This window comes from Coffea eugenioides, chromosome 5, assembly GCF_003713205.1.
Source record: "Coffea eugenioides isolate CCC68of chromosome 5, Ceug_1.0, whole genome shotgun sequence".
Classification (NCBI taxonomy): domain Eukaryota; kingdom Viridiplantae; phylum Streptophyta; class Magnoliopsida; order Gentianales; family Rubiaceae; genus Coffea; species Coffea eugenioides.
The window spans coordinates 41,910,515-41,937,153 of NC_040039.1; the positions used below are offsets into that span (position 1 = coordinate 41,910,515).

Here is a 26,639-nt window from a genome sequence, read left to right on the forward strand (position 1 = left end):
TTTGTTTGGATGTAAAATGTTTTCCTGAAAATGTTTTCCAAATTTTCCCGTGTTTGGTAATCATTTTATCTTGGAAAAAGATTTACGCGGGGAATATATTTTACTTCACTTGGTGGAAAATAACTTCCCCTTTTGACTTACTGAAGTTATTTTCCTTCATTAAAACGAGCGGCTCTTGCACTTTACAATAGAGCTCCCTACTCCCACATTCTAACAAAAACAAACAAAGACAAAAGCGGCTAAAGATACAGAGAGTGAGCAATGGAGATTGGAGAGACCGAGAAATCACCAACACAATATGATCATTTTTTATGGCAACCATCTCCAACTCTGGCAAGGTGCCTTGGGTGAGATTCTTATTTAGGGCTTTGTCTTGAATATCTTTTATTTTTTTCCAAAAAAATCTGATAAAATTGGTTGCTCCAGTCTAGGATTCTATCGATTTTTTTTTAAAATTTTGATGCTATAATTCTTGAGAATTGTGGCACTAGTTTCACGGAGGAATTTGGATTTTTTTTTTCTGAAAAATGCTTCTTTTGTTTTAGTTTTCTTTTTCTATAATTATATGAAGCTCTAGGAATTCTGGTAAAATTTATTGCTCCGCTCCCCTTTTCTGACGATTCTTATTGAGGTAAGGGCTTGAGCTTGCATGATTGTTTTTGTATCAATTGATTGATAGATTAAGAAACTTCAATAGTTTTTCTGTAAATTATCAATCAATTGGCGTCCTTAGAGTTTTATTTTGTCTTTCTATTGAGAAATTTGTTGTTAAATGTATATAGTTGTTATTGATTTCTCTGAGCGATATGAATACTGAATGTTGGGATTTCTTGTCTAGAGAATTTAAATTTTAGAATTTATGTTTTGGGATTGGGGTAAAGGTTAAGCTGTTAAGACGTTTGCAAGTTGTTTAGAAATGTTTTCTGCTTGAACTGAACAATATACTTGATTCTATTTTGTTTTTTCACACAGATCTAGATTTTCACTTCTCAATTTGGAGAGTCTAGGCTATTACTCATGCTTGAATCTTTTAGTATGACTGCTCGAGTTGCTAAGGATAAGATGTTTTCCATAGTGGTAGTTGTAACATTAATTGGAAGGCCACCTTGCTACCTATTGTTTTGTTCTGTGGCATCCAATATTTAGATATAATTTGAGTTTGCGATTCTTTCCTTTATTGTAGGAATTCTTGTTCAATTTGCTGATTGGAGTAATTCAATGTTGAGTTTAGTAATTGAAGCTTTACACTTTTTATAGTCTTTGCAACCTAGTATGTATGCTTTTCCCTCTTCTATTGTTTGCAAGTATATAGTGTCTAATTTTAACTAACCAAAGTTGGCCTACATCGCGAGACAAAACTACCTTAAGCACTCTTGTATGGAGCCAAGAGAAGCTGAAATCATTATTGGCAGAGAAGAATGGAAGGCATAAACGGGTTGCCCTTTTGTTTTTTCTCCTTTGCTTGTGCATCTTGATAGCTGAACAAGGGGACGTGCAATGGCTGTATTTGCTTTTCTTCTTTCTTTGTTGTTCCCTCTTGGTGTGTTTGTGAGTTTTGGTTTGGTCTGAACTCTTTAAGATATTTAAGTTTTTAACTGGTACTAGTTGATTTAGATGGTGAAATATCTCATTTCTTAACTGGTACTAGTAATATGGTATACTTGATCCATTGAATGCCATTAGCTTGTTGCTTTGGATGGTAAAATCTTATTGGAACAAATCCTGAATTTGTTGAATAAGTGTCTTGCAGTACTATGTAGAACAATCGAAGTCATGATGAGTCCATCAAGATGTAGGACTGACTTCATGAATCAGCAGGCGAGGTTCTCTATTGGTGATGACTATTGAAATTGATTAATTTTTTGAAGATGGGCAAGAAGGGAGAGAAACAGTTCCTATGGAGCGTTTGATGCTTGAGATTCTTGCCAATGAGGTGAAACATGGGAATAGGCCTAACAATAGCTTTGAATCAAGTTCATTTACACGTGTGGTAGACGCCATGAAAGATAAGTTTGGGGTTACGTGCTCAGCAGAACATGTGGAAAATAGCTGATCAGTGCTTGAGTTGAGATCTATTCTACTTTTGAATCTGTATATCTAGAGATTGATTGAAGATCGGGGGATCAACTGTCTTCTTGGCTTGTAATGTATATATTGCCATTTCTGCAATGTAGCAGCAGCAATTGCTACTACACTTGATGATTTATTGCCGTCCAATTCATTGCGCTCTATTTGCAGTAATTGCCACCAACTACACCAAAATATATATATATATGTATATATATACTCGTAGTATATAAATATAAATTTGGGATGCAGGGAACTCGACTTCCTGTTTTGTTGTTCGTTCCCATTTTGTCACCAGAAGTTGCCATTTGCCCAACTAAAGCAAGATTTTTTTTGCTTCAATGCAAAGAATTATACTTGAAACATTTGTGTCTTGATAAGCAAAAATGAAATGTTAATCGCATTTCACTTTTTTATAATGCCACTCTTACTATCATTTTTAATGTAAAGTCTAACAAATGATAACTATATAATAAAAATAATAATGAGATTGTTTTTACTTGAAAAAAAAGGTGTGAAATTTAAGCGCATGCAAGTGGCGGAGCTTGTTTTGCAACATATCAACAAACATATCATAAAATATTTTCATTGACAAACCAAACACTAGAAAATTCTGAAAAAAGAAATTTGAAAAATATTTTCACTTAATAACCAAACACTGGAAAATTATGGGGAAGGAAGTGATTTTCAAGGAAAATGACTTCAATGGAAAATATTTTCCTAGGAAAAATATTTTCAGTCCAACCAAACTAACCCTTAATGTGAAATCTAAATGGACACTCTGCATCTGGCATTCTCCAGATTGATGGTAGCGCAAAGTTAAGAGTCCTGTCGAGTTTCAACTGTTTTGCTAGCATTCGAGTAGTCCTTCGGCCTTCTAGACTTCTTTGAAATAGCCTAGATATTTTTTGATCATCCTCATGTTTATTGTCTTTATTGCTTCCTTGGTCACGTGCAAAGTTGGTTTCACCAGAAATTTTGTTGAATTTGGACTCAAAAGACTCTTGAAAATCCTTAAAAAATTGTATCATCTTTTCTCAATCACCTATCTCGTAGATATGAGTATTTTGCGATTTGAAGTGTTTAATTTTGTTGCCGGGGAGCGTCAATATTAGAGGTTGACAAACTTTATTAGTTTATACTTGTTTTTATTTTTGTTAAATTTTCTTTAATATATATCAAGTGGTTTGGTATGAATTTTCAAAGTTAATATATATAGTATATGCATCGAACTTTAAGAGTTGTTGTTGTTCCTTTTGATCCATCAAGGCAAATTTCTTGGTTAGTCCTCAAACTATTAAGTTAGTACATTTTTAGCCCTCTAACTTTTATTTATTTATTTTTAGCCTTCCAACTCCTGAAAGTGTACATTTCTTGTCCTTTCGTCTATTTGAGTCGTTAAAACTAACGGGAACTGAACCATGGACAATATACAAGCACAGATCTACTCATAGCTAGCAAGATTCATAGAAATTTGAGTTCAGGTTTAGAATCTAAGTGAAAGACAGAGTCTACTATATAATTTTGTCTAAATTTGACAACACTATATTACTAGAATAGTGGTCAACTATTGGTCAACGATAATCAATGGCTGTTGATTAGCAACTCATAGTTGCAATGGTGATTCTACATGATTGAAGGATTAAAGATGTACAAAATTATGTCATTTTGAAGTGGATTCCATTAGGAATAACGATTGAAATTTACAGAAGGACTTGAAATGTATGCTTTTAGAAGTAAGAGGACTATAAGTATACCAATAACAGTTGAAAGGTTAAAAGTGTACAACATTAATACTTTGAGGACCGACTAGGTTTTTTACTCTATAAACAAATAGTCAAAAACAAAGATGCGCATATGGTTTGAATTTCCGAACTTTCTTGTATATAACATAGCAAGACAATCAATAAATAAAGAGTATGCTGAAATTCTTTCGCCAATAACAGGAAAGATGGATGTTAGACAAGTTCTTCACATGAAAGGATGATAGGCCCAGTGAACTGACCCATGAATGCCTCGGCCTAGAGCAAGCCCTGGCAACGATGTATATATTTTTTCTTTTAAATGGATGGTCTTGAATCTACAATTTGCTATTTATAAGTCCTTCCAACTGACCATCCAACCCAATCCCTCTGGCAATGACTTTTAAAATCATTGTTAAAACATAACCATATTTGGCTTACATCTAAATTTATGGCTCCATCTAATATTCAAATAGGAACCTGTCATGTGATAGAAGCATCTAAACTGCCATATGACGCGGTTGCCACCACATGAAAGATGCTCAAGGACATATAAAGAAATAGTCAAAAATGAAGACGCACGTATGGTTGAATTTCCCAACTTTCTTGTATATAACGTACCAAGACAATCAATAAATAAAGAATATGCTCAAATTGTTTCGCGGATAACAGGAAAGATGGATGTTAGAACAGTTCTTCACATGAAAGGAGGGGAAGACAATGCAAGCTATGCCAAGAATTCATAAATTCAGGTAAGTGTCCAAGCCGGAGATTATTTCTCTACTCTACATCTGGTATGAATCGAAGTCTCTAATTTCTCCAAAATTCAATCTTTCAGAGTCTAGTATCAAAGAAGGCAAAGCATGCACTTGAAAAAAGCATGCAACAGTTTTGTCGACTGAATTTACCCTCAAAAGAGTGCATAATAGTAGGAGATTTGGGATGTGCATCAGGGCCAAATACTTTGGCTTCCGTCAAGGAGATTATAGAGCTCATTGACAGTGAATCCCGTAACATGAATTATGGGCTACCCTACATTCAAGTTTTCTTGAATGATCTTGAGTCCAATGATTTCAACTCCATTTTCAAGTCATTGCCACTGTTTTATGATAATCTTGAGAAATATGGGCGTCAATCAGGATCATGCTTCATTGCTACTATGCCTGGCTCCTTCTATGGTAGACTTTTTCCAGACCATTCCATCCATTTTATACATTCATCTTTTAGTCTCCACTGGCTCTCTCAGGTGCGTAGTTTTCAAACTTCAGGACTCAGTTTTTATGCAGCTATAATAAAAAAGTGCAGTATTAACATAAAGGTTATGTATCTAATTAAACTGGCACACATAATTGGAATACTTTTGCAATTTTATTTTGAGGATAGTCGATAAAATTAAAAAAAAAAAAAGATTCCTATCTTATACAATCTTTAGAAATTGTACCCTCTACAGAAAGTTGATCCTCTACAGTTTGTGTTTACATGTCATGCAGTCATAGTAGATATTGATATCTGTCGACTTTGTAATACTGGCTTAGAATGATAAAAAGTACTTGTGAGCAATATTTTGGAAACCTGCTCTGTGAGTGAACCGGTTAACCGTTAACCCGATAAATAGGTTGATTGGTTCAGCCAGTTGAACCGCTTGGGTTAACTAATTTTTCTTTCGTTTTTTTTGTTACTTTAAAAAATTTTCAAAGTTGAACACTCATACATAGGGTTAATTGCAAAATACCCCCTCAACTATTATTAGTTTATGACTTGTCTCGTATACAATTGAGTTTTAGCATTTGACCACCTTGATGGATCAATTTTTGGCACCTTACTCTAATCAAATATAAGCCAACATAAAAAAATGTTGTGATAACATTTTTATCCTGCTAGGAACTGTTTAAAACCCAAAATTCCATATTATTTTCTTTAACATTTTGTCTCTCCTCTCTTCACTAGTTTTCTCAAATCCTATTTCTACAAATTTCATCAATCGCCAAATTCCCATATCAAATGCACTGTCGCAATTTTCTCTCTATTCCTTTTGCCCCCTTCATCAGAAATTACCAAGTGTCCAGAAAATTAAAACATCTTATCTGTCCTTTATGCTCTTGGCTTTTTAACAAGTTGATAAGTCAAAACAAGAGTTTACGTTCATCAATTTTTAACTAACCAGCGAGACTAGAATGGAGCCGCAAATCACCCATTGGAGCTAGAACTTGAGGAGAGCATCCATGTGGCTGTAATGTTCTTTCAACCCTTTATCAACAGATCCTTCTATTCCTCATTTTCCTTCATGCAATGCCTTATCTTTTTAGATGTTTTATTTTTTCTCTAGGAAAAAAATTGGAATTTGTGTGACTATTGCTGATACTTTTTTCCAAAGGGAAAACTAAAAAGAAAAAGGCTTCTTACAGGTGCTGTTCGTTTTGAAAGAAAAAAGAGGAATAAAAGGAAAGTGATGCAAATTGGCAGCAAGTAAAAGACTGATAAACACAAACCATAGTTTTGACTTTAGGATGCAACTTACAAATTAAAGATAGTTCAAGGGTACATTTTGCCATTAACCCTTTTTCAATATATCACAAGTATTATTCTGATTTCACCCACAAAAAGAACTCAAAATGAGCAAAATGAATCCAAACCCGGTCCTCCTCAACCGTCCAGCCTGTCCAGAATTGTAGCATTGGTTGACTTGAGTTTGAACCAGATTGAAACGTTAGAAGTTTCCCATCGACAATCAATAACATTCCTGGTAGGAGACCTCCCATGGTATAGGGGCATTGGAAGTTGCAAAATGATTAAAGCATTAATAATCAGAAGAAAATGAGATAAAACTAAGTCGTTGTCATTGGATAAAGTATGGACGGCAGAATATGGTTATCTCTACAATTAACCAAGAACAATAAAAGCTGAACAGTGTAAGGCTGATGATTATAGAAAGGGTAAAATGCAATTTTCATCCCTAATGTTTAAGGTGTTAACCAATTTCATCCCTAAAGTTTCATGCAAAACACATTTCATTCTTATAATTTTATAATTTTGATTAATTTCATACTTAAAGTTTTACGCAAACACATATCATTCTCATAGTTTCCTAAATTTGGTTAATTGAGGACAATTGGTAGATTGTCAAATAATTTGAATGGAATAGCGTCACTTGACCATGGCATGCCTATTAGTTAAAAAAATATATATTGGATCAACAAAAAACTCAAAAATCTTTTCTTAATTCACTTTCTCATTTTTGTACAAAAAAGACTAAGAAATTTTTAACCACCATTACTCCCTTTTTAATCACAATCAAACTTGAAGATCCAAAAAAAATGAAATCAGTACAAAAGAAACAACCCTACTATAGCCAATTGGAGAAAAATGTCAAAGAAACCCATTCCAACTAATTGGAGAAAAATATTAATGCGAAAGAACAAATGGTTTGGATTGTCATTTATTTGCAAAATTTTGTTTGTTGCATCATATACATGTTTTTCAATCATTTATTTATCTTTCAATCTATTTATTTTGTATCAAATACATCATATCACAAAAACACTCGTTGTTATTTCTATAATTTAATCAATAATTGAATTAAGTATTCATAATACAATTATTAATGGGACATGTGATGTTATTATGTCTAAATTAGTTAATAATCATTTAATTGTCCTTAATTGGTAGGAATTATAAAATTATGAGGATGAAATTGTTCTATACAAACTTTAGGGACAAAATTGGTCAAAATTACAAAATAATAAGGATGAAATGTGTTTTGCATGAAACTTTAGGGACGAAATTGATTAATACCTTAAACATTGGGGATGAAATGTGCATTTTCCCTCATAGAAAAGCATCTAGATTCACAGGGTTTTTGATCTACAAATCAAGGCTTCTCCAAAATGGGTTTATCTCATAAGCTATTCATTAGAATGACTCAAACTTTAATTGGTTTTCAATTTGTCGACCGCAAAAATTCCTTGAGCTGATGTGCAAGATAAAGAATTCTCTCTCTCTCTCTCTCTATTGAAGGATCATATATGGTGAATTTCTACCTGCTCATTTGATGACTTAAATCAACAAATTTAGAACTTATAGATCCAACTAATTTATTGACTAAATTGCACTGCATACTAGAATTAGTAGGTATTATTAATGACCCATTGGTAAAGGGAGGAGTTTTCCCCACTATCAGGTTCACACTTCGAATCTTAAATCTGAGTTGAGAGTAAGAAGAGTGTGAGAAAAGGAGGGAGGGACAAAAAAGAAAAGAAAAGAAATAGTAGGCACTATCAAGGTTAGTGTTAATGCTATAGAAAATGATGTAGAACATAGTACACCAACTCAGGACTAGTAATAAGCTGTGAAAAAGATAGTTAAGAATGAACTGTATTTACATAAGAAAACAACTCCTGTTGTTGTCTTGTTCACATCAGATACAATTATATATACAGAAAGACATGAACCCCTCACAATTAATACCAACTAACAACTAAATGACATCAGTAAACCAAAAGATAATTCTAGACTCTACAAAAAAGTAACAGTGGTAAATGACAAACTAATTGCTCTTCATTAGTCTTAAAAAAATCAACTTTAATATTCAACACTTCCCCTTAAAGTGATTTTTTGGAAACTAATCCAAGTTTGGCCTTAAGCACCTCAAAAACTGCCTTAGAAAGTGCCTTAGTTAAAATATCTGCAACATTCTTATCACTTTGTATGTGTAAAACTTTGATAATACCATCAAGAATTTTCTCTCCAATGAAATGGTGCTTTAATTCAATATGTCTGGCTCTTGCACGACAAACTAGATTGGAAGCAAGCTTGATAGCACTTTGATTGTCACCAAAAACTTTAGTGGGTCTAGAAATAGGAAGATAAATATCTTTAACAAGCCTTCTAGGCCATACACATTCTTTAGTAGCAAGAGCAGTGGCTTTGTATTCCGTCCTTGTTGTTGATAGTGAAATAGAATCTTGTTTCCTACTACATCATGACACTGCTATTGAACCACACAGATATACATATGCGGAAGTAGATTTATGATCATCCAAATCTCCTCCCAAATCAGCATCTGTGTATCTATGTAGTGAAAAATCAGCTCCATTCTTGTACAGCAATCCCATATCAGATGTGGTGCTTGTGTACTTCAAAATTTTCCTTGCCGTTTCTAAATGTGGCTTCCGTGGTGGTTGCATGAACTAACTTATAAAGTTGACTGAAAACATGATATCTGGCTTTGATACAGTGATAGGTCATAATTTGTTGTTAAATTTATAATTATTCTCCCCCTGATTTTAGCCAAATATTATTTTAATCGTCGGATTTTACTTATATTTGGTATTTTGTGCTTATTTCAGGAGAAAGAATGAAAAGTGCTTAAAATCAAATTTCAGAGAACTTCTTGATGAGTAGGTATGCCCACGCCTAACTCCAGCCTTCTTGGCCGGACCTTCGGGATTATGTGCACATGGAAAGCTTCTTAGAATGAGTGGAATAGCTGGCTTCAAACCAGGAAATCACAAGACTCGTGGGCCGCAGAGGTGTAGAGGATAAAAACTCTAATCCTACAAAACGTCAAGGACTTGGAAGCTTACTTTTCTTTTCAGCGGCCAATAGGAACAAAGCCAGAATCACGTATGAATTAGACTAGCTTGAGTTTCCTTTTTCTAGCGGTCAGACGTCTTCTTTTAAGAGGACAATTCCCCTATCTTTTTATTCGGACTCCTTAGCCGGCTTTTGGGAGAGGAGAAAAAAGGATGAAAAAGCTTCGGTCAACCTTTTCTCAATTGCTTTGCACGGCTTGTTCTCCATTAATGGAGAACTAAGTTCTTATTTCTAGTCAATGGACAACTGAAAATTTGGTTCTGTAATTACTGTGAGATCGAATTTATTTTAATCGCTTCCTCATTTATTGGTATTTATATGATTCCCGCTTTTAATTGTTATAGCTCTTGTGTATGATTGATTAGTGCGCAATAATTAATTATTCATATAGGCTATTTTGCTAAATAGGGGTAATTGAATCCGTAATTGTTCGTTACCTCTATCCCAGTAGCAACTGGCGTAATTGGGTTTATGTCAGGGAAACATACGATCTAATTTAAACAAACCCTCTTAGCGTGTTTGTTAGTTAGGATTGGGCCTTTCTAATTTTTAATGCAATCTAGAAATTAAATCCTACGGTCGTACCTAGGATTGTTTTTGGGTTAGGGAAATAGTTAACGGTCGTACCTTGACTATCGATAAATTAAGGAAGGGTTGGTTGTTTATCGCGTGTATGACAACTATAACCAATCTATTAATAGATGTGGAATTATCTGTGAATCGATGATCAGTGCATGAACCATTTCTGAAGTGTACCCTTGGCTAGAGTTTTCTCTTAATTATTTCTCTTAATCAATTATTTTCTGCAGTTAATTTATTTAGTTAGCATTCAATCCAAAACCCCCCATACTTTGGACTCTAAAAGAAACGGATTATCCCCAGTCCCTGTGGATTCGACCCTACTCACCGCTATATACAAAATCTATATTTTTCTCGAGTAGGTATTTATTATTGCACAGGTTCGGCACCTGTCAATTTTTGGCGCCGTTGCCCCCTGACTAGAACCAGCGAATTAGCCCTCCATTAATGAAGGACAAGCTACGCGGGGAGAATCGGGGTACGTCGCTGTACCGGACCTTTTTCTTTTGGTCAAGAGCAGAAGACCAGAGCAAGAAATTTTGATTTCTTGCACTTGTCTCCAAAAGCCCAAGCGTATGAAAGGCAGATTGTTCACTGTAGTTGTGGTCAGCAAGAGTGAAAACCAAAGCTAAGAAAAGTCAACAACGGCGGCTCTTGGTTTCTTCTCCCAATTGCTAGCAGGACATACGAGAGAAAGGTTCTCCAATTGATTGATTTCGGTCAAAGACAAATTCACAAACAGTTGGTAGGTCCATAATTGCGGCTAGCCTTTCCTTCCTTTGTCAGCAATGTATTCGAGAGAAAGGATTCAATTCTTTGATTTCTCAATTTTTGTCAAGGCTAAACAAAACTCACCCAATTTTCAAAGTCAACCCCAGAGGCAAGGTAATACCGAGTCTAGGAAAAAGGATCCAGGCTCTTGTCTCCGCCTCCCCTTACAAAGCTGCGGCCAATCTCCCTTTTAAACGCATAGCCGCAAAGAGAACCTAAGCCAGGCGGTAAAAATTGATTTTCCTCCCCTCGGGAATTGTTATTTTACAGATTAAAACGAGACTCTCTAAATTGAAATAAAATGAAGCCTATTACAATTTTCTTCAGCTTCTCACGCGGGCCCCACGTACGATGAATCTTCTAAAAGCTGAATTTAAACACTTTTCAGCATCCATTCCTGCAATTAGCATCAAAACAAAATATTAGTAGAATCCACCCAATTAATGAAAATACTTAGTCAATTCATTGTGCAATAATGCCCAAAATACCCACTAAAATGCATCCTATCAATCTCGCCAAAAATTGACAGGTGCTGAACATGTGCAATAATAAATACCTACTCGAGAAAAATACAGATTTTGTATATAGCGGTGAGTAGGGTCGAATCCACAGGGATTGGGGATAATCCGTTTCTTTTAGAGTCCAAAGTATGGGGGGTTTTGGATTGAATGCTAACTAAATAAATTAACTACAGAAAATAATTGATTAAGAGAAATAATTAAGAGAAAACTCTAGCCAAGGGTACACTTCAGAAATGGTTCATGCACTGATCATCGATTCACAGATAATTCCACATCTATTAATAGATTGGTTATAGTTGTCATACACGCGATAAACAACCAACCCTTCCTTAATTTATCGATAGTCAAGGTACGACCGTTAACTATTTCCCTAACCCAAAAACAATCCTAGGTACGACCGTAGGATTTAATTTCTAGATTGCATTAAAAATTAGAAAGGCCCAATCCTAACTAACAAACACGCTAAGAGGGTTTGTTTAAATTAGATCGTATGTTTCCCTGACATAAACCCAATTACGCCAGTTGCTACTGGGATAGAGGTAACGAACAATTACGGATTCAATTACTCCTATTTAGCAAAATAGCCTATATGAATAATTAATTATTGCACACTAATCAATCATACACAAGAGCTATAACAATTAAAAGCAGGAATCATATAAATACCAATAAATGAGGAAGCGATTAAAATAAATTCGATCTCACAGTAATTACAGAACCAAATCTTCAGTTGTCCATTGACTAGAAATAAGAACTTAGTTCTCCATTAATGGAGAACAAGCTCTGCAAAGCAATTGAGAAAAGGTTGACCGAAGCTTTTTCATCCTTTTTTCTCCTCTCCCAAAAGCCGGCTAAGGAGTCCGAATAAAAAGGTAGGAATTGTCCTCTTAAAAGAAGACGTCTGACCGCTAGAAAAAGGAAACTCAAGCTAGTCTAATTCATACGTGATTCTGGCTTTGTTCCTATTGGCCGCTGAAAAGAAAAGTAAGCTTCCAAGTCCTTGACGTTTTGTAGGATTAGAGTTTTTATCCTCTACACCTCTGCGGCCCACGAGTCTTGTGATTTCCTGGTTTGAAGCCAGCTATTCCACTCATTCTAAGAAGCTTTCCATGTGCACATAATCCCGAAGGTCCGGCCAAGAAGGCTGGAGTTAGGCGTGGGCATACCTACTCATCAAGAAGTTCTCTGAAATTTGATTTTAAGCACTTTTCATTCTTTCTCCTGAAATAAGCACAAAATACCAAATATAAGTAGAATCCGACGATTAAAATAATATTTGGCTAAAATCAGGGGGAGAATAATTATAAATTTAACAACAAATTATGACCTATCATATAGTCAAATAAAGAAGATTTCCAACCAATGCACGAAAAGGACGCGGATCCAAAAGAAGTGAGCCCTTCTTGCTCTTAATCTTTGCATTTGCGATAAGGGTTTATTTTATGTATTTTTAAGTGCATTTTATTAGTTAATTTTGGTTTGATTATTTAGTTTTATAACTAAAATAACTAAGGTTTTGGTAAAAATCTACATTTTATGTTAAAGTGGCTAACATTGCATTTCTATTGATTTTAATGGTAAAAACTTCATTTTCATGCAGGATTAATGATTCAATCACCAAAGGATGTCAATTGAGGAGAAAAGTGGATAATTGGTAATGAATTTAAGTGATCAAGAAGAAATGAAGTGAATTGAAGAAATGCAAGTGAAAACAATTTTGACACGTTTTCGTATTTTGACTATATCTGGAGCTACACATATTGGATTGAGATTATATTTACATCATTTTGAAGCTAAGAGATAGATCTAAATTTGGTATGAAGACATCAGAATCCAATTCAGCCGTTTTCTCAGTCAAAAGGTCGAAATACCAAAATTCAACACTGCTGTCCAAAGTTGAAAATAGGGGTTTGACCAGGTAATAGTATTTCAATCATATCTCAGTCTTCAAAGCTCCGATTTGGATGATTCTTGAAGCATTGTAAAGCTAATTCAAAGAGCTACAACTTTTGTGTTTTGTACAAAAGCTAGTTTGGCCTCAATCATAGAGAAAATTGTAGCTGAAGTGAGGCCAAAAACACAGAGTTGAAAACGCGAGTCATCAAAACGTGGCTTAAAGCCGCGTTTTATCAAATCGCGTTTTGTAGTTGAAATTCTGCAATTTGCTCATCCATTTCTCTTATGTTTACCCCACTTTTCAACTATTCTTAGTAAGGGAATTCGGCTGCACATGCTTCAGAAGACATAAGGAAGAGGTATAGCCAAAGTTTTAAGTCAAAAAGCCATTGTTTTTTACTATCTTAACAAAAGGAGATTTGGAGAATCATAGTAGAAAATTTGGACTGGTGAGGAGAGGAGCTTTTCATCAGTTTATATGCAGAGACATTTGGGAGGTTTGACATTATCATACGGGAGAAAGCTTGAAGAGTGCAGAAATGTAGTTCTTCCATTTTCTTAGTGTAGGGTGGTGTAGTAAGTGCAGTTCATCCATTTTTGTATAATGGCTAGATTATGATGAAAATGGAGATGAAGAAGGAGGAGTTGATGCTTAAGTGACATGGGTTATCTCTTCTCAAACTCTTTATCTTTTGTATTGGATTCTTAAATATGGTTATTATGCAAGTTCTGGATTTTATGTTTATTGTGTATTTCTAAAGTTAATGCCTAGAGTATGGATGAATTTTTTATATTTTGTTAGTGATGTTTATTTGGTTATTTGGTGATGTTATTTTGAGCAAGTTATTTATCACTTTTGATATTTTAATCATAATTAACTGGTCATTAATTGTGATTATCTAATGTGTTAAATTTGCAATGAGAATTGGAATCTAACACTAATTCAAGGAAGTGATAAACATAGGGAGTTCACTCACGAAAGTAGAGGTGCACTTATATGGCTTATGTGACTTGTTTCATGTAATTTCATAGAAGAAATGAACTTGTAGTTAATTTCATAACCACGAGAGTAGGTATGGCTTAATTACAAGTATAGTTGATTCACTACGAGAGTAGGTTTCACATACATTAGGAAATTATACCATAACTATGTAAGATAATAGCATTCACTTAACCGGTAATCTCATTTGCAAGAGCAGTAAGGAATTTCATACTTCTAGGAGTTTTCTAGTATTATTTTCATTACTTTTATATGTTTATGGTAGTCTAGATAATAAAGGAATTTGAAAAACACCGGTAATTGCAATCTTTCCTGTGGGATCAACCCTTAATACCCTATACTCGCTCACGATTTGTGTACTTGTGATAAATTGCGTGTGGGGTATTTAGCAATTATAAATGTAAAATTTGATTGGGATGGGCTTAATGTTATATGTATACCCCGCGCCCGTCAAGTTTTGGCGCCATTGTCGAGGAAGATTTGGCAATATCGGTGTGAAGAGCAACTTTATTAGTTTTGACATTTTATTAGTTGTCTAGTGTTTATTAAATGTTATTTTCTTTTATTTTTGTGTTTTATGTATGAATCACCTATTCTTCTTACTAATTTTGCTCTTAAATTGTTTGAAAGCAATTTTAGGTAATGAGGAGAGTAGGTCAATTTGGAGGACAATGCTTGAGAAATGGAAGATTGGCAATGGATGGTTACCAAGTGCAAAGCTCCTTCAATAGAGTTACTTAAGAAATTACTGAAGGTATGTCTTTTGAAAATGGTTTAAAGTGTTTAAAGGCAAAATTTGATGCTATCATGTTACAAGTTCAAATGGACACAATTATGCATGAAATTTGGTAAAGGAGGAATGTTAATATTTTTAATTCTTATCAAGTGATTTGTGACTTGTGTGGAGGTTATCATACTACTAATACGTGTATGCAAGCACAAAATGTGGATTATTATGATGAATTAGAGCATTACAATCCTTGTTTTGATCAATATAGTACTAATTGGAGCAATTCTCCTGCCTATGGTTCGGATAATCAATGTACTTATAGCAATTCTTCATATTTTTATGATTACCAACTTGAATGTGTCCAATATGAATCAAAATCATCTTGGGAGTTGGCAATTGAAATGGTAGCTAATGATTCTAAGCCATCTTGGGAGTTAGCTTTAGAAAAATTAGCTAATGAAACTTCCGACCATTTTGATAGGGTTGAGGAAAGAATAGATGAATTGACTTCTCATTTTGGTAGAATACAAAAGAAATTGCATGCATTGTGTGAAGTTATTTTTTCTAATAATATGAAAAATAACCCTAGCATGAATGGTGAGAATGTTGTATGTGAAAATGGATTGCATTTGGATGAAAATGATGAATCTCAATTGTGTTTTAATGAGCAAATATCCATTTCATATGATAATATCTTTGGATCTAACCTTGAACCTCAAGAGGTGAGTTTTAATGACTCATTTTTCACCCCTCTTGAGGAGTGTATTGAAGGTATAGGTTCTAAAGGTATTGCTGCCCAAGATACTCTCATGGCATTCCCTTTGGTGAGTTCTTAAGTGGTGCATATTCAATGTAATATCTATGAAACATTTGGAATAGGTAAGTCACTTCCATCTCTCATATCATTAGAACATGTGACTTTTACTATAAAGTCACCATTTAATGATCCACCACGACCTAAAATGGTGGATTATTCTTTAACCAAACCTCCTTGAAAAATGAGATTTAATAGTCGAGCCAACAACTATAAACAAAAGCGCCTGTTGGGAGACAACCCAATGTTTTAGTATTTTATGTTATTTTGGTATGATTTTATGTTTAAATTACATGTTTGAGTTATTTCATTATTTTTCATTTTTAGGTACTAGAGATGAAAACAAAAGTGACCAAATGAGGTGAAAAAGGCGAAATTTAATCAAGGAACTCAATCCCTCGATTTGAGTAATTGTTGTTTTTGATACTTTAGAAGGGATTAAAATGCATGTTTTGATCATTATACATGTGCATGCATTGAGTATTTTAGCAAACAAATAATCTATGATGCATTTTGAAAAATTGGGGTACCATTTGTAATTTTTCAAAAGTTAGATTTTTGCAAAAAATTGCAAAAGAAAACGCGTTTGGCTCAAAAACGCGCCTTGCTGTCGCATTGTGAACAAACCGCGTTTTCAATTCTGCATCGGCATCAAAGAAAACGCGCCCTCAAAACGCGACAGGAAGTCGTGTTTTCTACCAAGTCGCGTTTTTCAGCCTATTCAGAAACCAGAAATGAGCCTTCAATTATAGTCGCGTTTTGATGCTGCAACTTTTGTGAAGAAACGCGACTTCACAACACGCAGCTTGATGACGCGTTTTGATGAGTCGCGTTTTCTGAGCATGTTTTTTTTAAGAAAAATGCAGGTTCCTTGATTCTCTTTTTCTTCTTTTCCTCATATATTTTCTTGTATCTTGAGTAGTTTATTGTATATTTTATATAGGTGCATCACCAAAACAAAGGTTTGAAGTTACAGATCACTATTTTGTTTATTAAATCTTTGTTATCACTTTTGTTTCTCATTTTCCATTTTTAGGTTTATATAACTAATGGTTATCCAATGGAACTCATGAAGCATTGAAGATACACGGACAACGGATCTTGAAGTTCATATTCAATCGCAACAATAGGGGAATATTACTTTTTTTTATCTTGGTTTCCCTTTTTACACATTGAGGACAATGTGCATGTTAAGTGTGGGGGGAGAATTGAGATTATATACATTGTATGTGATTGACTTATTAGTTGCAAATATTGGACTTGTGTTAAAATTCAAAATTTTTCTTGTCCAAAATTGCAAAGTTGCCCAAAAAATGTTTCAAATTTTTTTCAATTTATCTAAGGGGTAACAAGTTCCTTACCATTAATAGTTCAAATTCCTTCTACATTTGAGATAAATATATATGATTTGGATACTTCTTTTCTCATTTAACTTGGAAATGACTATTATGTGATTATAATTTTGCATTTGTAGGAAAGTATATCTTTTAAAGTGGAGAAAATTATGCCTATTTTTTTGCATATTTAATGAAATTTCTTCTCTTTATTTGATTTTATAAGTTAAGTGATAAATATGGTCAATAAGTGCAATACTCTTCTCATGATTATTCTTTTGAGAAAATTATTATTATCTTTGCTGTTAAATAAAAAAAAAAGAAAAAAAGAGAAAATGAAAAAAAAGAAGAAAAAAGAAAATAAGATTTGTTCTACTCCAATGATTCTTGTACTTAGTAACCGGGAGTCTTCATCTGCAAATGTCGACTTTTACGTAAAACGGTACTTGAATTAAGAGTATGTAAAGCAACTTAAGTATGTGAAGTGTTGAATAACCGGTGATCTTCATCTAAAAAGATCGATCCTCGCGTCAAAAGGTATTCTCACGTCTTAGGTAATATTTAGATATGTTATATGAATAAATATCTTTTTGATTAGAATAAAAAGATGATCATGAGTTTAGGAAGCATTATTATTGACCATATGAGCTGCTTGCTTGTGAAATTGGGTAAGGATGAAAAATCGATTTGAATTTGTTATAATGGTGGTATAATTGGCTCTCTTTTACTTGATATTATGATTACTTGAGAATTAACAAAAGATTGCATAATAGTTATTTACCTTGATTCGAGAAAATGAAGTTGATTTGAGCACATATGTTTATCTTCAAAAATGTTGAATCATTGTTGGTTTGTATTTCTAATTGCTTGAGGACAAGCAATGGTTCAAGTGTGGAGATATTTGATAAGGGTTTATTTTATGTATTTTTAAGTGCATTTTATTAGTTAATTTTGATTTGATTATTTAGTTTTATAACTAAAATAACTAAGGTTTTGGTAAAAATCTACATTTTATGTTAAAGTGGCTAACATTGCATTTCTATTGATTTTAATGGTAAAAACTTCATTTTCATGCAGGATTAATGATTCAATCACCAAAGGATGTCAATTGAGGAGAAAAGTATATAATTGGTGATGAATTTAAGTGATTAAGAAGAAATGAAGTGAATTGAAGAAATGCAAGTGAAAACAACTTTGACACATTTTTGTATTTCGACTATATCTGGAGCTACACATATTGAATTGAGGTGATATTTATACCATTTTGAAACTAAGAGATGGATCTAAATTTGGTATGAAAACATCAGAATCCAATTCAGCCGTTTTCTCAGTCAAAAGGTCGAAATACCAAAATTCAACACTGCTGTCCAAAGTTGAAAATAGGGGTTTGACTAGGTGATAGTACTTCAATCATATCTCAGTCTACAAAGCTCCGATTTGGATGATTCTTGAAGCATTGTAAAGATAATTCAAAGGGTTACAACTTTCGTGTTTTGTACAAAAGCTAGTTCAGCCGCAATCATAGAGAAAATTGTAGCTGAAGTGAGGCCAAAAACACAGAGTTGAAAACGCGAGTCATCAAAACGTAGCTTAAAGCCGCGTTTTGTCAAGTCGCGTTTTGTAGCCGAAATTCTGCAATTTGCTCAGCCATTTCTTTTATGTTTACACCACTTTCCAGCTATTCTTGGTAAGGGAATTCGGCTGCACATGCTTTAGAAGACATAAGGAAGAGGTATAGCCAAAGTTCCAAGTCAAAAAGCCATTGTTTTTTACTATCTTAACAAAAGGAGATTTGGAGAATCATAGCAGAAAATTTGGACTGGTGAGGAGAGGAGCTTTTCATTAGTTTATATGCAGAGACATTCGGGGAGGTCTTACATTATCATACGGGAGAAAGCTTGAAGAGTGCAGAAATGTAGTTCTTCCATTTTCTTAGTGTAGGGTGGTGTAGTAAGTGCAGTTCATCCATTTTTGTATAATGGCTAGATTAGGATGAAAATGGAGATGAAAAAGGAGGAGTTGATGCTTAAGTGATATGGGTTATCTGTTCTCAAACTCTTTATCTTTTGTATTGGATTCTTAAATATGGTTATTATGCAAGTTCAGGATTTTATGTTTATTGTGTATTTCTAAAGTTAATGCCTAGAGTATGGATGAACTTTCTATATTTTGTTAGTGATGTTTATTTGATTATTTGGTATATTATTTTGAGCAAGTTATTTAACACTTTTGATATTCTAATCATAATTAACTGGTCATTAATTGTGATTATCTAATGTGTTAAATTTGCAATGAGAATTGGAATCTAACACTAATTCAAGAAAGTGATAAACATAGGGAGTTCACTCACGAAAGTAGAGGTGCACTTATATGGCTTATGTGACTTATTTTATGTAATTTCATAGAAGAAATGAATTTGTAGTTAATTTCATAACTACGAGAGTAGGTATGGCTTAATTACAAGTATAGTTGATTCACTACGAGAGTAGGTTTCACATATATTAGGAAATTATACCATAACTAGGTAAGATAATAGCATTCACTTAACCGGTAATCTCATTTGCAAGAGCAGTAAGGAATTTCATACCTCTAGGAGTTTTCTAGTGTTATTTTCATTACTTTTATATGTTTATGGTAGTCTAGGAAATAAAGGAATTCGAAAAACACCGGTAATTGCAATTTTTCCTGTGGGATCGACCCTTAATACCCTATACTCGCTCACGATTCGTATACTTGCGATAAATCGCGTGTGGGGTATTTAGGAATTATAAATGTAAAATTTGATTAGGATGAGTTTAATGTTAGATATATATCCTGCGCCCGTCAATTTGCATCAAGATAGGTAGAAAATTTCTTGCTAGTCTTCATTCCAAATCTGTCAACAAGCTTCTTAGCAGATTTCAAATTTCGTTGAAAGTTTAGCTCTTAGATTTGCTACTTCTTTTCCATCATTTCCTGTTATTATCATGCCATCCACATACAACAATACCACCATATGCATGCAGATCTCCAGAATTTTAAATAAATAAACTAGAATTAGAATGGCTAGCAATATAACCACAAAAATGCAAATATTCAACAATCTTTCTATACTAGGCTCTTAGAGTTTGTTTTAGTCCGTAAAATGCCTTTTTGAGTTTGCAAACAAAGTCAAAATGGGTCTTAGAGATGTAATCTGTTGGTTATTCCATGTAAATGTGTTTATCCTGCTCATTATATAGAAATGCATTTTTCACATCAAGTTACCATAGTTTCCTCCCTTGAGACGTTGCCAAGGAGATTAGAAGTCGAAATGATGTCATTTTTGCCATAGGACTAAAAGTTTCCTCAAAATCTTCACCGTGTTTTTGAGAAAAGCCACGAGCAACCAGCCTTGCTTTGAACCTGTCTATGCTGCCATCTGCTCTCCTTTTCAGCTTATAAACCCATTTACATATGTTAGGGTGTACATTTCTAGTCCTTGGGACAAGATCCCAAGTTTCATTTTTCATTAATGCTTTCATTTCTTCATCCATAGCAAGCTCTCAATCCTTTGAATCCTTGGCCTCTTCATTGCCTGACGGTTCATCTTCATCCATTGGTCCTGCAAAATAACATGAGTAAGTAGTAATAAAGTTTTCATCTTGATAACGGGCTGGTTTAATGATACTTCTCCTTGGCCTTTGATTTACTAATTATGATGATTGCTTTGAAGAAGCATCTTGAAGAGATTGCTTAGTCTCATTTTAATAACTTATGCTCCCCCTTTCACATGACATGGAACCTTGAAGACTAGAAGAACCATTTGAAGCTTCAACTAACATAGGCTAGATAGTTGTATCTGGTACATGAAGATTCTAATCTGAAGTGGTCCCTTTTAGAGTGTAGTAGCTCGATATCTCATCAAACACAACATCTCTGGAAACGGTAAACTTGTGATTTTTAGGATCTATGCATTTCCAACCTTTCTTTCTATCATCATACCCTATAAAAATGCACTTCTTTGCTTTGGAATCAAGTTTGCTCCTTTTGGAATCTAGAACATGAACATAGCAGATTGAACCAAACACTTTAAAGTGTTTGACGCTAGGCTTCTCTCCGTATATCAACTTATATGGAGATCTCATATTGGTTGGACTGAGAGGCATGATTAATGACATATGTTGCACATATCATACCTTTGGTCCATAAAAATTTAGGCAAATTCTTAGCATGTAACCAGTTCTTGCAAGTCTTAGTAATATGTTGAATTTTTCTTTCAGTGACTCCATTTTGCTGTGGGGTTTCTACACAAGAGAGCTGCCTTCTTATTCCAAGTTGCTGACAAAAAGAAAGAAATCATTAGAAGTGAATTCTATACCATTGTTAGTTCTCCAACTCTTCCAAAGATGGTTGTTGTGCCCATCCTTGAATAGATGTAATAAAAGGAGTGTATCTGGTTTCAAGCCTCAAACAATATGGCGTTTTAACCGGGCTTCAGAGATCGGCTCATCTGGATCTGAACACAGGTTTTTTATCTTGACAAAGAACTAAGAAACTGAGAGTTCACCTTGTGTTGCATTTGCCAACTTATTCCTTAGTATTTGCAGCCGATTTACATCCTTTTTGTTGTATAGCTGATTGAGAGTTTCCCAAATCTCATTTGTAGACTTGCCCTTGATAATATACTCAAAGAGACCATGAGAGATAGATCTTTTTAGAGCAAACTCAGCCTTGCCATTCAAACTTCTCCATTTCTTAACCGCTTCAGCATTTTGTTCATTAGATTCTGATGGCTTAGTTTTATCACCACCAACCACGTCCCACAGATCTTCACCAACCAAATAGGATTCCATGCAAGACCTCCATATTTTGTAATTGAATTGATTCAGCAACTCCATTCCCAGTCTATTAAAACGACATGCAGAGTCCATCGTCCCAGTTGATCTTCTTCACCAAGGGACAAGACAGAGATAGCAATCACCCTTGAAGCTCTAATACCATGTAGAAAATGGTGTAGAACAAAGTACACTAGCCCAGGACCAGTAATAAGCTATGAAAAAATAGTTTAGAATGAACTGTAATCACACAAGAAAATAACTCCTCTTATTGTCTTAGTCACATCAGATACGATTATGTATACATAAGGATAGGAACCTCTCATAATCAATATCAACTAACAACTAAATGACATCAATAAACTAAAAGATAATTCTAGACTCTACAAGAAAGTAACAATGATAAATGATAAACTAATTGCTCTTCATTAGTCTCAAAAAAATCAACTTTAATGTTCAACAAATGTCGTTGCCACAATCTTATTTACACAACAATTTTTTGATAACATGTTGTTAGGTCTAATCCTAGAAAATTGACCAAGGAGAATTAGTAAGGTTCTTGACAACTCAATAATGACAATAATAAAACAAATAAATCAAACAGAGACACCAAAAATTTTACATGGTTCGATCAAATTGACCTACGTCCACGGGCGAAGGGGTAATAGATTTACTATAACAGAAAAAAAGTATAAAAGACAAAGTACAAAATCTTTGGAAATAATTTCTAGACCCAAAAGGCACCTAAAACTGAAAATACAAAAAAGTCTAAATAGTACTAAATGTTTAATGGTTCAAAGACCCATGACTTGCTCTTTTAATTTGATGCCAAACCAAAACCTCTCTTAGACTGGGGTGTGGGCCTTCTAAAACTCTCTTGGACTGGTGCATATGGCACTTGGGCTGATACCCTTAGTACAATTAAACTCACTTAAGTCCACTATATTTATAATTATCAAGAGGAGATACTTTTTTATAAGAATTCTGATGTGAGATACAAAGACACACTCAATAAATCTCCACCTTGACGTGTATCTAACATTGGTAAATAATAGACAAATAGCAAGCAAACTCCACCTTCTTTTATACTTTTTTATAAAAATTCTGATGTGAGATACAAAGACACACTCAATAAATCTCCACCTTGACGTGTATCTAACATTGGTAAATAATAGACAAATAGCAAGCAAACTCCACCTTCTCTATAAAAGTCCCAATGGATCTCAATGAACCACAAAAATCCCAACGAACCACAATGAGCCACCAACGAATCAAGATGCAAAAGGCTCAACAGGTCCCAACAGGTCAAAACTCACAAAAGGTTCAGCAGATCCCAACGGGCAAAAATCATGAACATAGTAATCTTGCTCCATCTTCTTCTCAAAACCTTTAATGAGTTCCAACGGGTCAAATAACTCTTCTCCAAAATCCAACTGAACTCCAACGAAAATTTTTTTCTTCATTCTCTATAACACCCAAAAACTATTATTGTCATCAAGGACCCAAAATTTGACCATGACCCAAAATCTAAAGTTCTGATACCAATTTGTTAGGTCTAGTCCCCAAAATTGATCAAAGAGAATAATAGGGTTTTTGACAATTCAATAATGACAATAACAAAACAAATAAATCAAACAAAGACACCCAGAATTTTATGTTGTTCGGTCAAATTAACCTACGTTCACGGGTGAAGGGGTAGCAAATTTACTATAACAGAAAAAGAGTACAAAATCTTATAAAATAATGTCTAAACCCAAAAGGCACCTAAAACTAAAAACACAAAAGAGTTTAAATAGTACTAAATGCTTAATAGCCCAAAAACCCATGACTTGCTCTTTTAATTTGATGCTAAACCAAAATCTCTCTTAGATTGGGATGTGGCCCCCGTAAAACTCTCTTGGATTGGTGCATGTGGCACTTGTGTTGGTACCCTTAGCATAATTAAACTCATTTAAATCCACTATATTTATAACTATCAAGAGTAGCTACTTCTTTATAAAAATCCCGATATGGGATACAAAGACACATTCAATAAATCTCCACCTTAACGTGTATCCAACATCGGTAAATAATAGACAAATTGCAAACAAACTCCACCTTCTCCATAAAAATCCCAATGGATCTCAACGAACCACAAAACTCCCAACGAGCCACTAACGAACCAAGATGCAAAAGACTCAACAGGTCCCAACAGGCCAAAACTCACAAAAGATTCAATAGATCCCAACAGGCAAAAAACCACGAACATAGTAATCTTACTCCACCTTCTTCTCAAAACCCACAACGAGTTTCAACGGGTCAAATAACTCTTCTCCAAAACCCAATTGAACTCCAACCAAAATTTTTTCTTCATTCTCTGTAGTACCCAAAAACTATTATTTTTTATCAAGAATCCAAAATTTGACCATGACTCAAAATCTGAAGTTCTGATACTAATTTGTTAGGTTTGGTTCTAGGAAATTGACGAACGAGAATAATAGGATTCTTGGCAACTCAATAATGATAATAACAAAATAAATAAATCAAACAGAGACATCCAGAATCTTACGTGGTTTGGTCAAATTGATCTACGTTCACGGGCGAAGGGGTAGCAAATTTATTATAACAGAAAGAGAGTACAAAAAAGAGAGTAGAAAATTTTAGGAAATAATTCCTAAACTCAAAAGGCACCTAAAATTGAAAATACAAAAGAGTCTAAATAACATCAAATGTTTAATGGCCCAAAGGCCCATGACTTGCTCTTTTAATTTGATGCCAAACCAAAACCTCTCTTAGATTGGGGCATGGACCTCCTAAAACTCTCTTAGATTGGTACATATGTCACTTGGACCGGTACCCTTAACACAATTAAACTCAATTAAGTCCACTATATTTATTACTATCAAGAGGAGATACTTCTTTATAAAAATCCCGATATGAGATACAAAAACACACTCAACACATGTCAAATTAACTTTTCTCTAAGTCCATTTGTGATCTAGACCTTAAAAGGATAACTTTATCATTTTAACAAAAATTTTTGTGACAATAAAACTAAAACTCTCACAATATAATTTGCCAACTATCAAACATTAATCAACCACATATGAATGCTGACAACAATCCACTAACTAGCATTCTCCCCGCTCATAACTTTCCTCCGATAATTCCACTCAAGAAATAATGCAAAGGTAACTTGTTTATGCATCACATTCATTAATTTCAGGTTCCTTGGGGATTAGTGAATGAGAAGGGCTTGCCAATCAACAAAGGAAATATTCACATAGGGAAGACAAGTCCTCCCGAAGTCCGTCGTGCATATCTGGACAAATTCGCCAATGATTTTACCAACTTTCTGAGGATGCGTTCCATAGAACTGATGCCAAATGGACGGTTATTTCTTACCATGCTATCGGATAATCATCATCGGCATGATGCTTACAACGCCCTTGACTTACTTGCAATGACTCTGAATGACATACATGGTTATAGAGGTAACTCCATTTATTTCTTTCTAAATCGATGATCTATAGAGAAAATTCAGATAATCAATCTCATATTACTCGATCAACTACTGTTTCTTTTTTTTTTTTTTGGGAATCAATAAATGACTATGTCTGAGCTTGGATTATGCCTAAGTCTGAAAATTTAGCTTTAGACTTCGAAATTGTCAAGTCTTTGGTTAAATTTACGTGATACCTGATTTATTCATGACTTTTCTAATTAAATTTACTTTTGCTCACGGTGTATAAAATAATTATTTAACTAATGGACTGACTGATGAAGAGTGCATATTTTCCAAACCATCTCACCAAAAAAAATCCTGCACAACATCAATGATTGAATCAAGAACAGGCAAATTTTCTAATTTGTTTACTACTAAAGTCACAGTTAAAATGCTCTTTAATTTTATTTATTATCATTTTCTGCTCCTAGAATAATTGTTCTGGGATATTGTTAGAAAATATTTATTGTAGTGCTCTCCATGGAAAGACCATAAATGAGATAAAAAATTGATTAGAGAACGTATTCAAAATATTTACGGGTAGAGTTCTTATAAAAAACTGTCCATCCAAACACTTTTGAATTGTGGTTGGTACAGGGACTCATTGAGGAAACCTAGTTCGATAGTTTCAACGTTCCACTGTATGAACCTTCAGAGCAAGAATTAAGGCACATAATCGAGAAAGAAGGTTCCTTTAAAATAAGCCATCTCGAAACCATCAAAGTACTGGTGGGTGATGCGTTCGGGAATCATGCATGGTCATTATCAAGGGGCTTTAGAGCTGTGTATGAATCCATGATTGTAACTTATTTTGGCGATTCCATTGTGGGCGATTTCTTCAACAGGTTGGCCAAAAAGATCTTAGAAAATAGGGAAAAGATCATGAAAGTATCCGGAATGAACTTGGTCGTTTCCCTAACTAAATTTACAATCCCAAAGGATGGAAAATGTATTTAGTGAATCCATCGTTTCCTTTGGCAACGTATTCACAAAATGCATTTTAAAAAAAAAAGATGAATGAATCCTACTCCCTCTACTATCCCATTACTGCATATATAACAATTTAGAGGATGAATAATAATTTATAAAGTTTAGTAGTGGGTCCATTTCCCTTTTTTTATGCTTATTAGGGCACTAAATAGGAAAAAAAAAAAACCCTTGAACTTAATGGAGTATTTTCTTTCTTCCTGGAACAGAATTCATGCATTTTACACTATGGAGAAGTCATTTCTAGACGATATCAAGCAGCCTAAGGATTAAAATTACTTCATTTGCTGATTTCATTTTACCTTACCTTTTGGCAAAATGCTGCA

General features: G+C 34.1%; 1 protein-coding gene across 1 annotated transcript; it reads left to right on the forward strand.

Moving 5' to 3' along the window:
- Nucleotides 1-1,897: 1,897 nt before the first annotated feature.
- LOC113771688 (7-methylxanthosine synthase 1-like) lies at nucleotides 1,898-26,586 on the forward strand. Its single transcript, XM_027316256.1, has 5 exons — nucleotides 1,898-2,017; nucleotides 4,648-5,055; nucleotides 25,048-25,315; nucleotides 25,982-26,171; nucleotides 26,523-26,586. Exons 1-5 carry the CDS (start codon nucleotides 1,898-1,900, stop codon nucleotides 26,584-26,586), a joined length of 1,050 nt encoding a protein of 349 aa, XP_027172057.1.
- Nucleotides 26,587-26,639: the final 53 nt, after the last annotated feature.

Excerpts from the sequence above, each read along its gene's own strand:
- LOC113771688 (XM_027316256.1), top strand. The coding sequence starts at position 1,898 with ATGGAGCGTTTGATGCTTGAGATTCTTGCCAATGAGGTGAAACATGGG. Across the intron at positions 5,056-25,047 it reads GTCTCCACTGGCTCTCTCAG|GTTCCTTGGGGATTAGTGAA; the intron begins GTGCGTAGTTTT and ends CATTAATTTCAG. Across the intron at positions 26,172-26,522 it reads GTGGGCGATTTCTTCAACAG|AATTCATGCATTTTACACTA; the intron begins GTTGGCCAAAAA and ends TTCCTGGAACAG.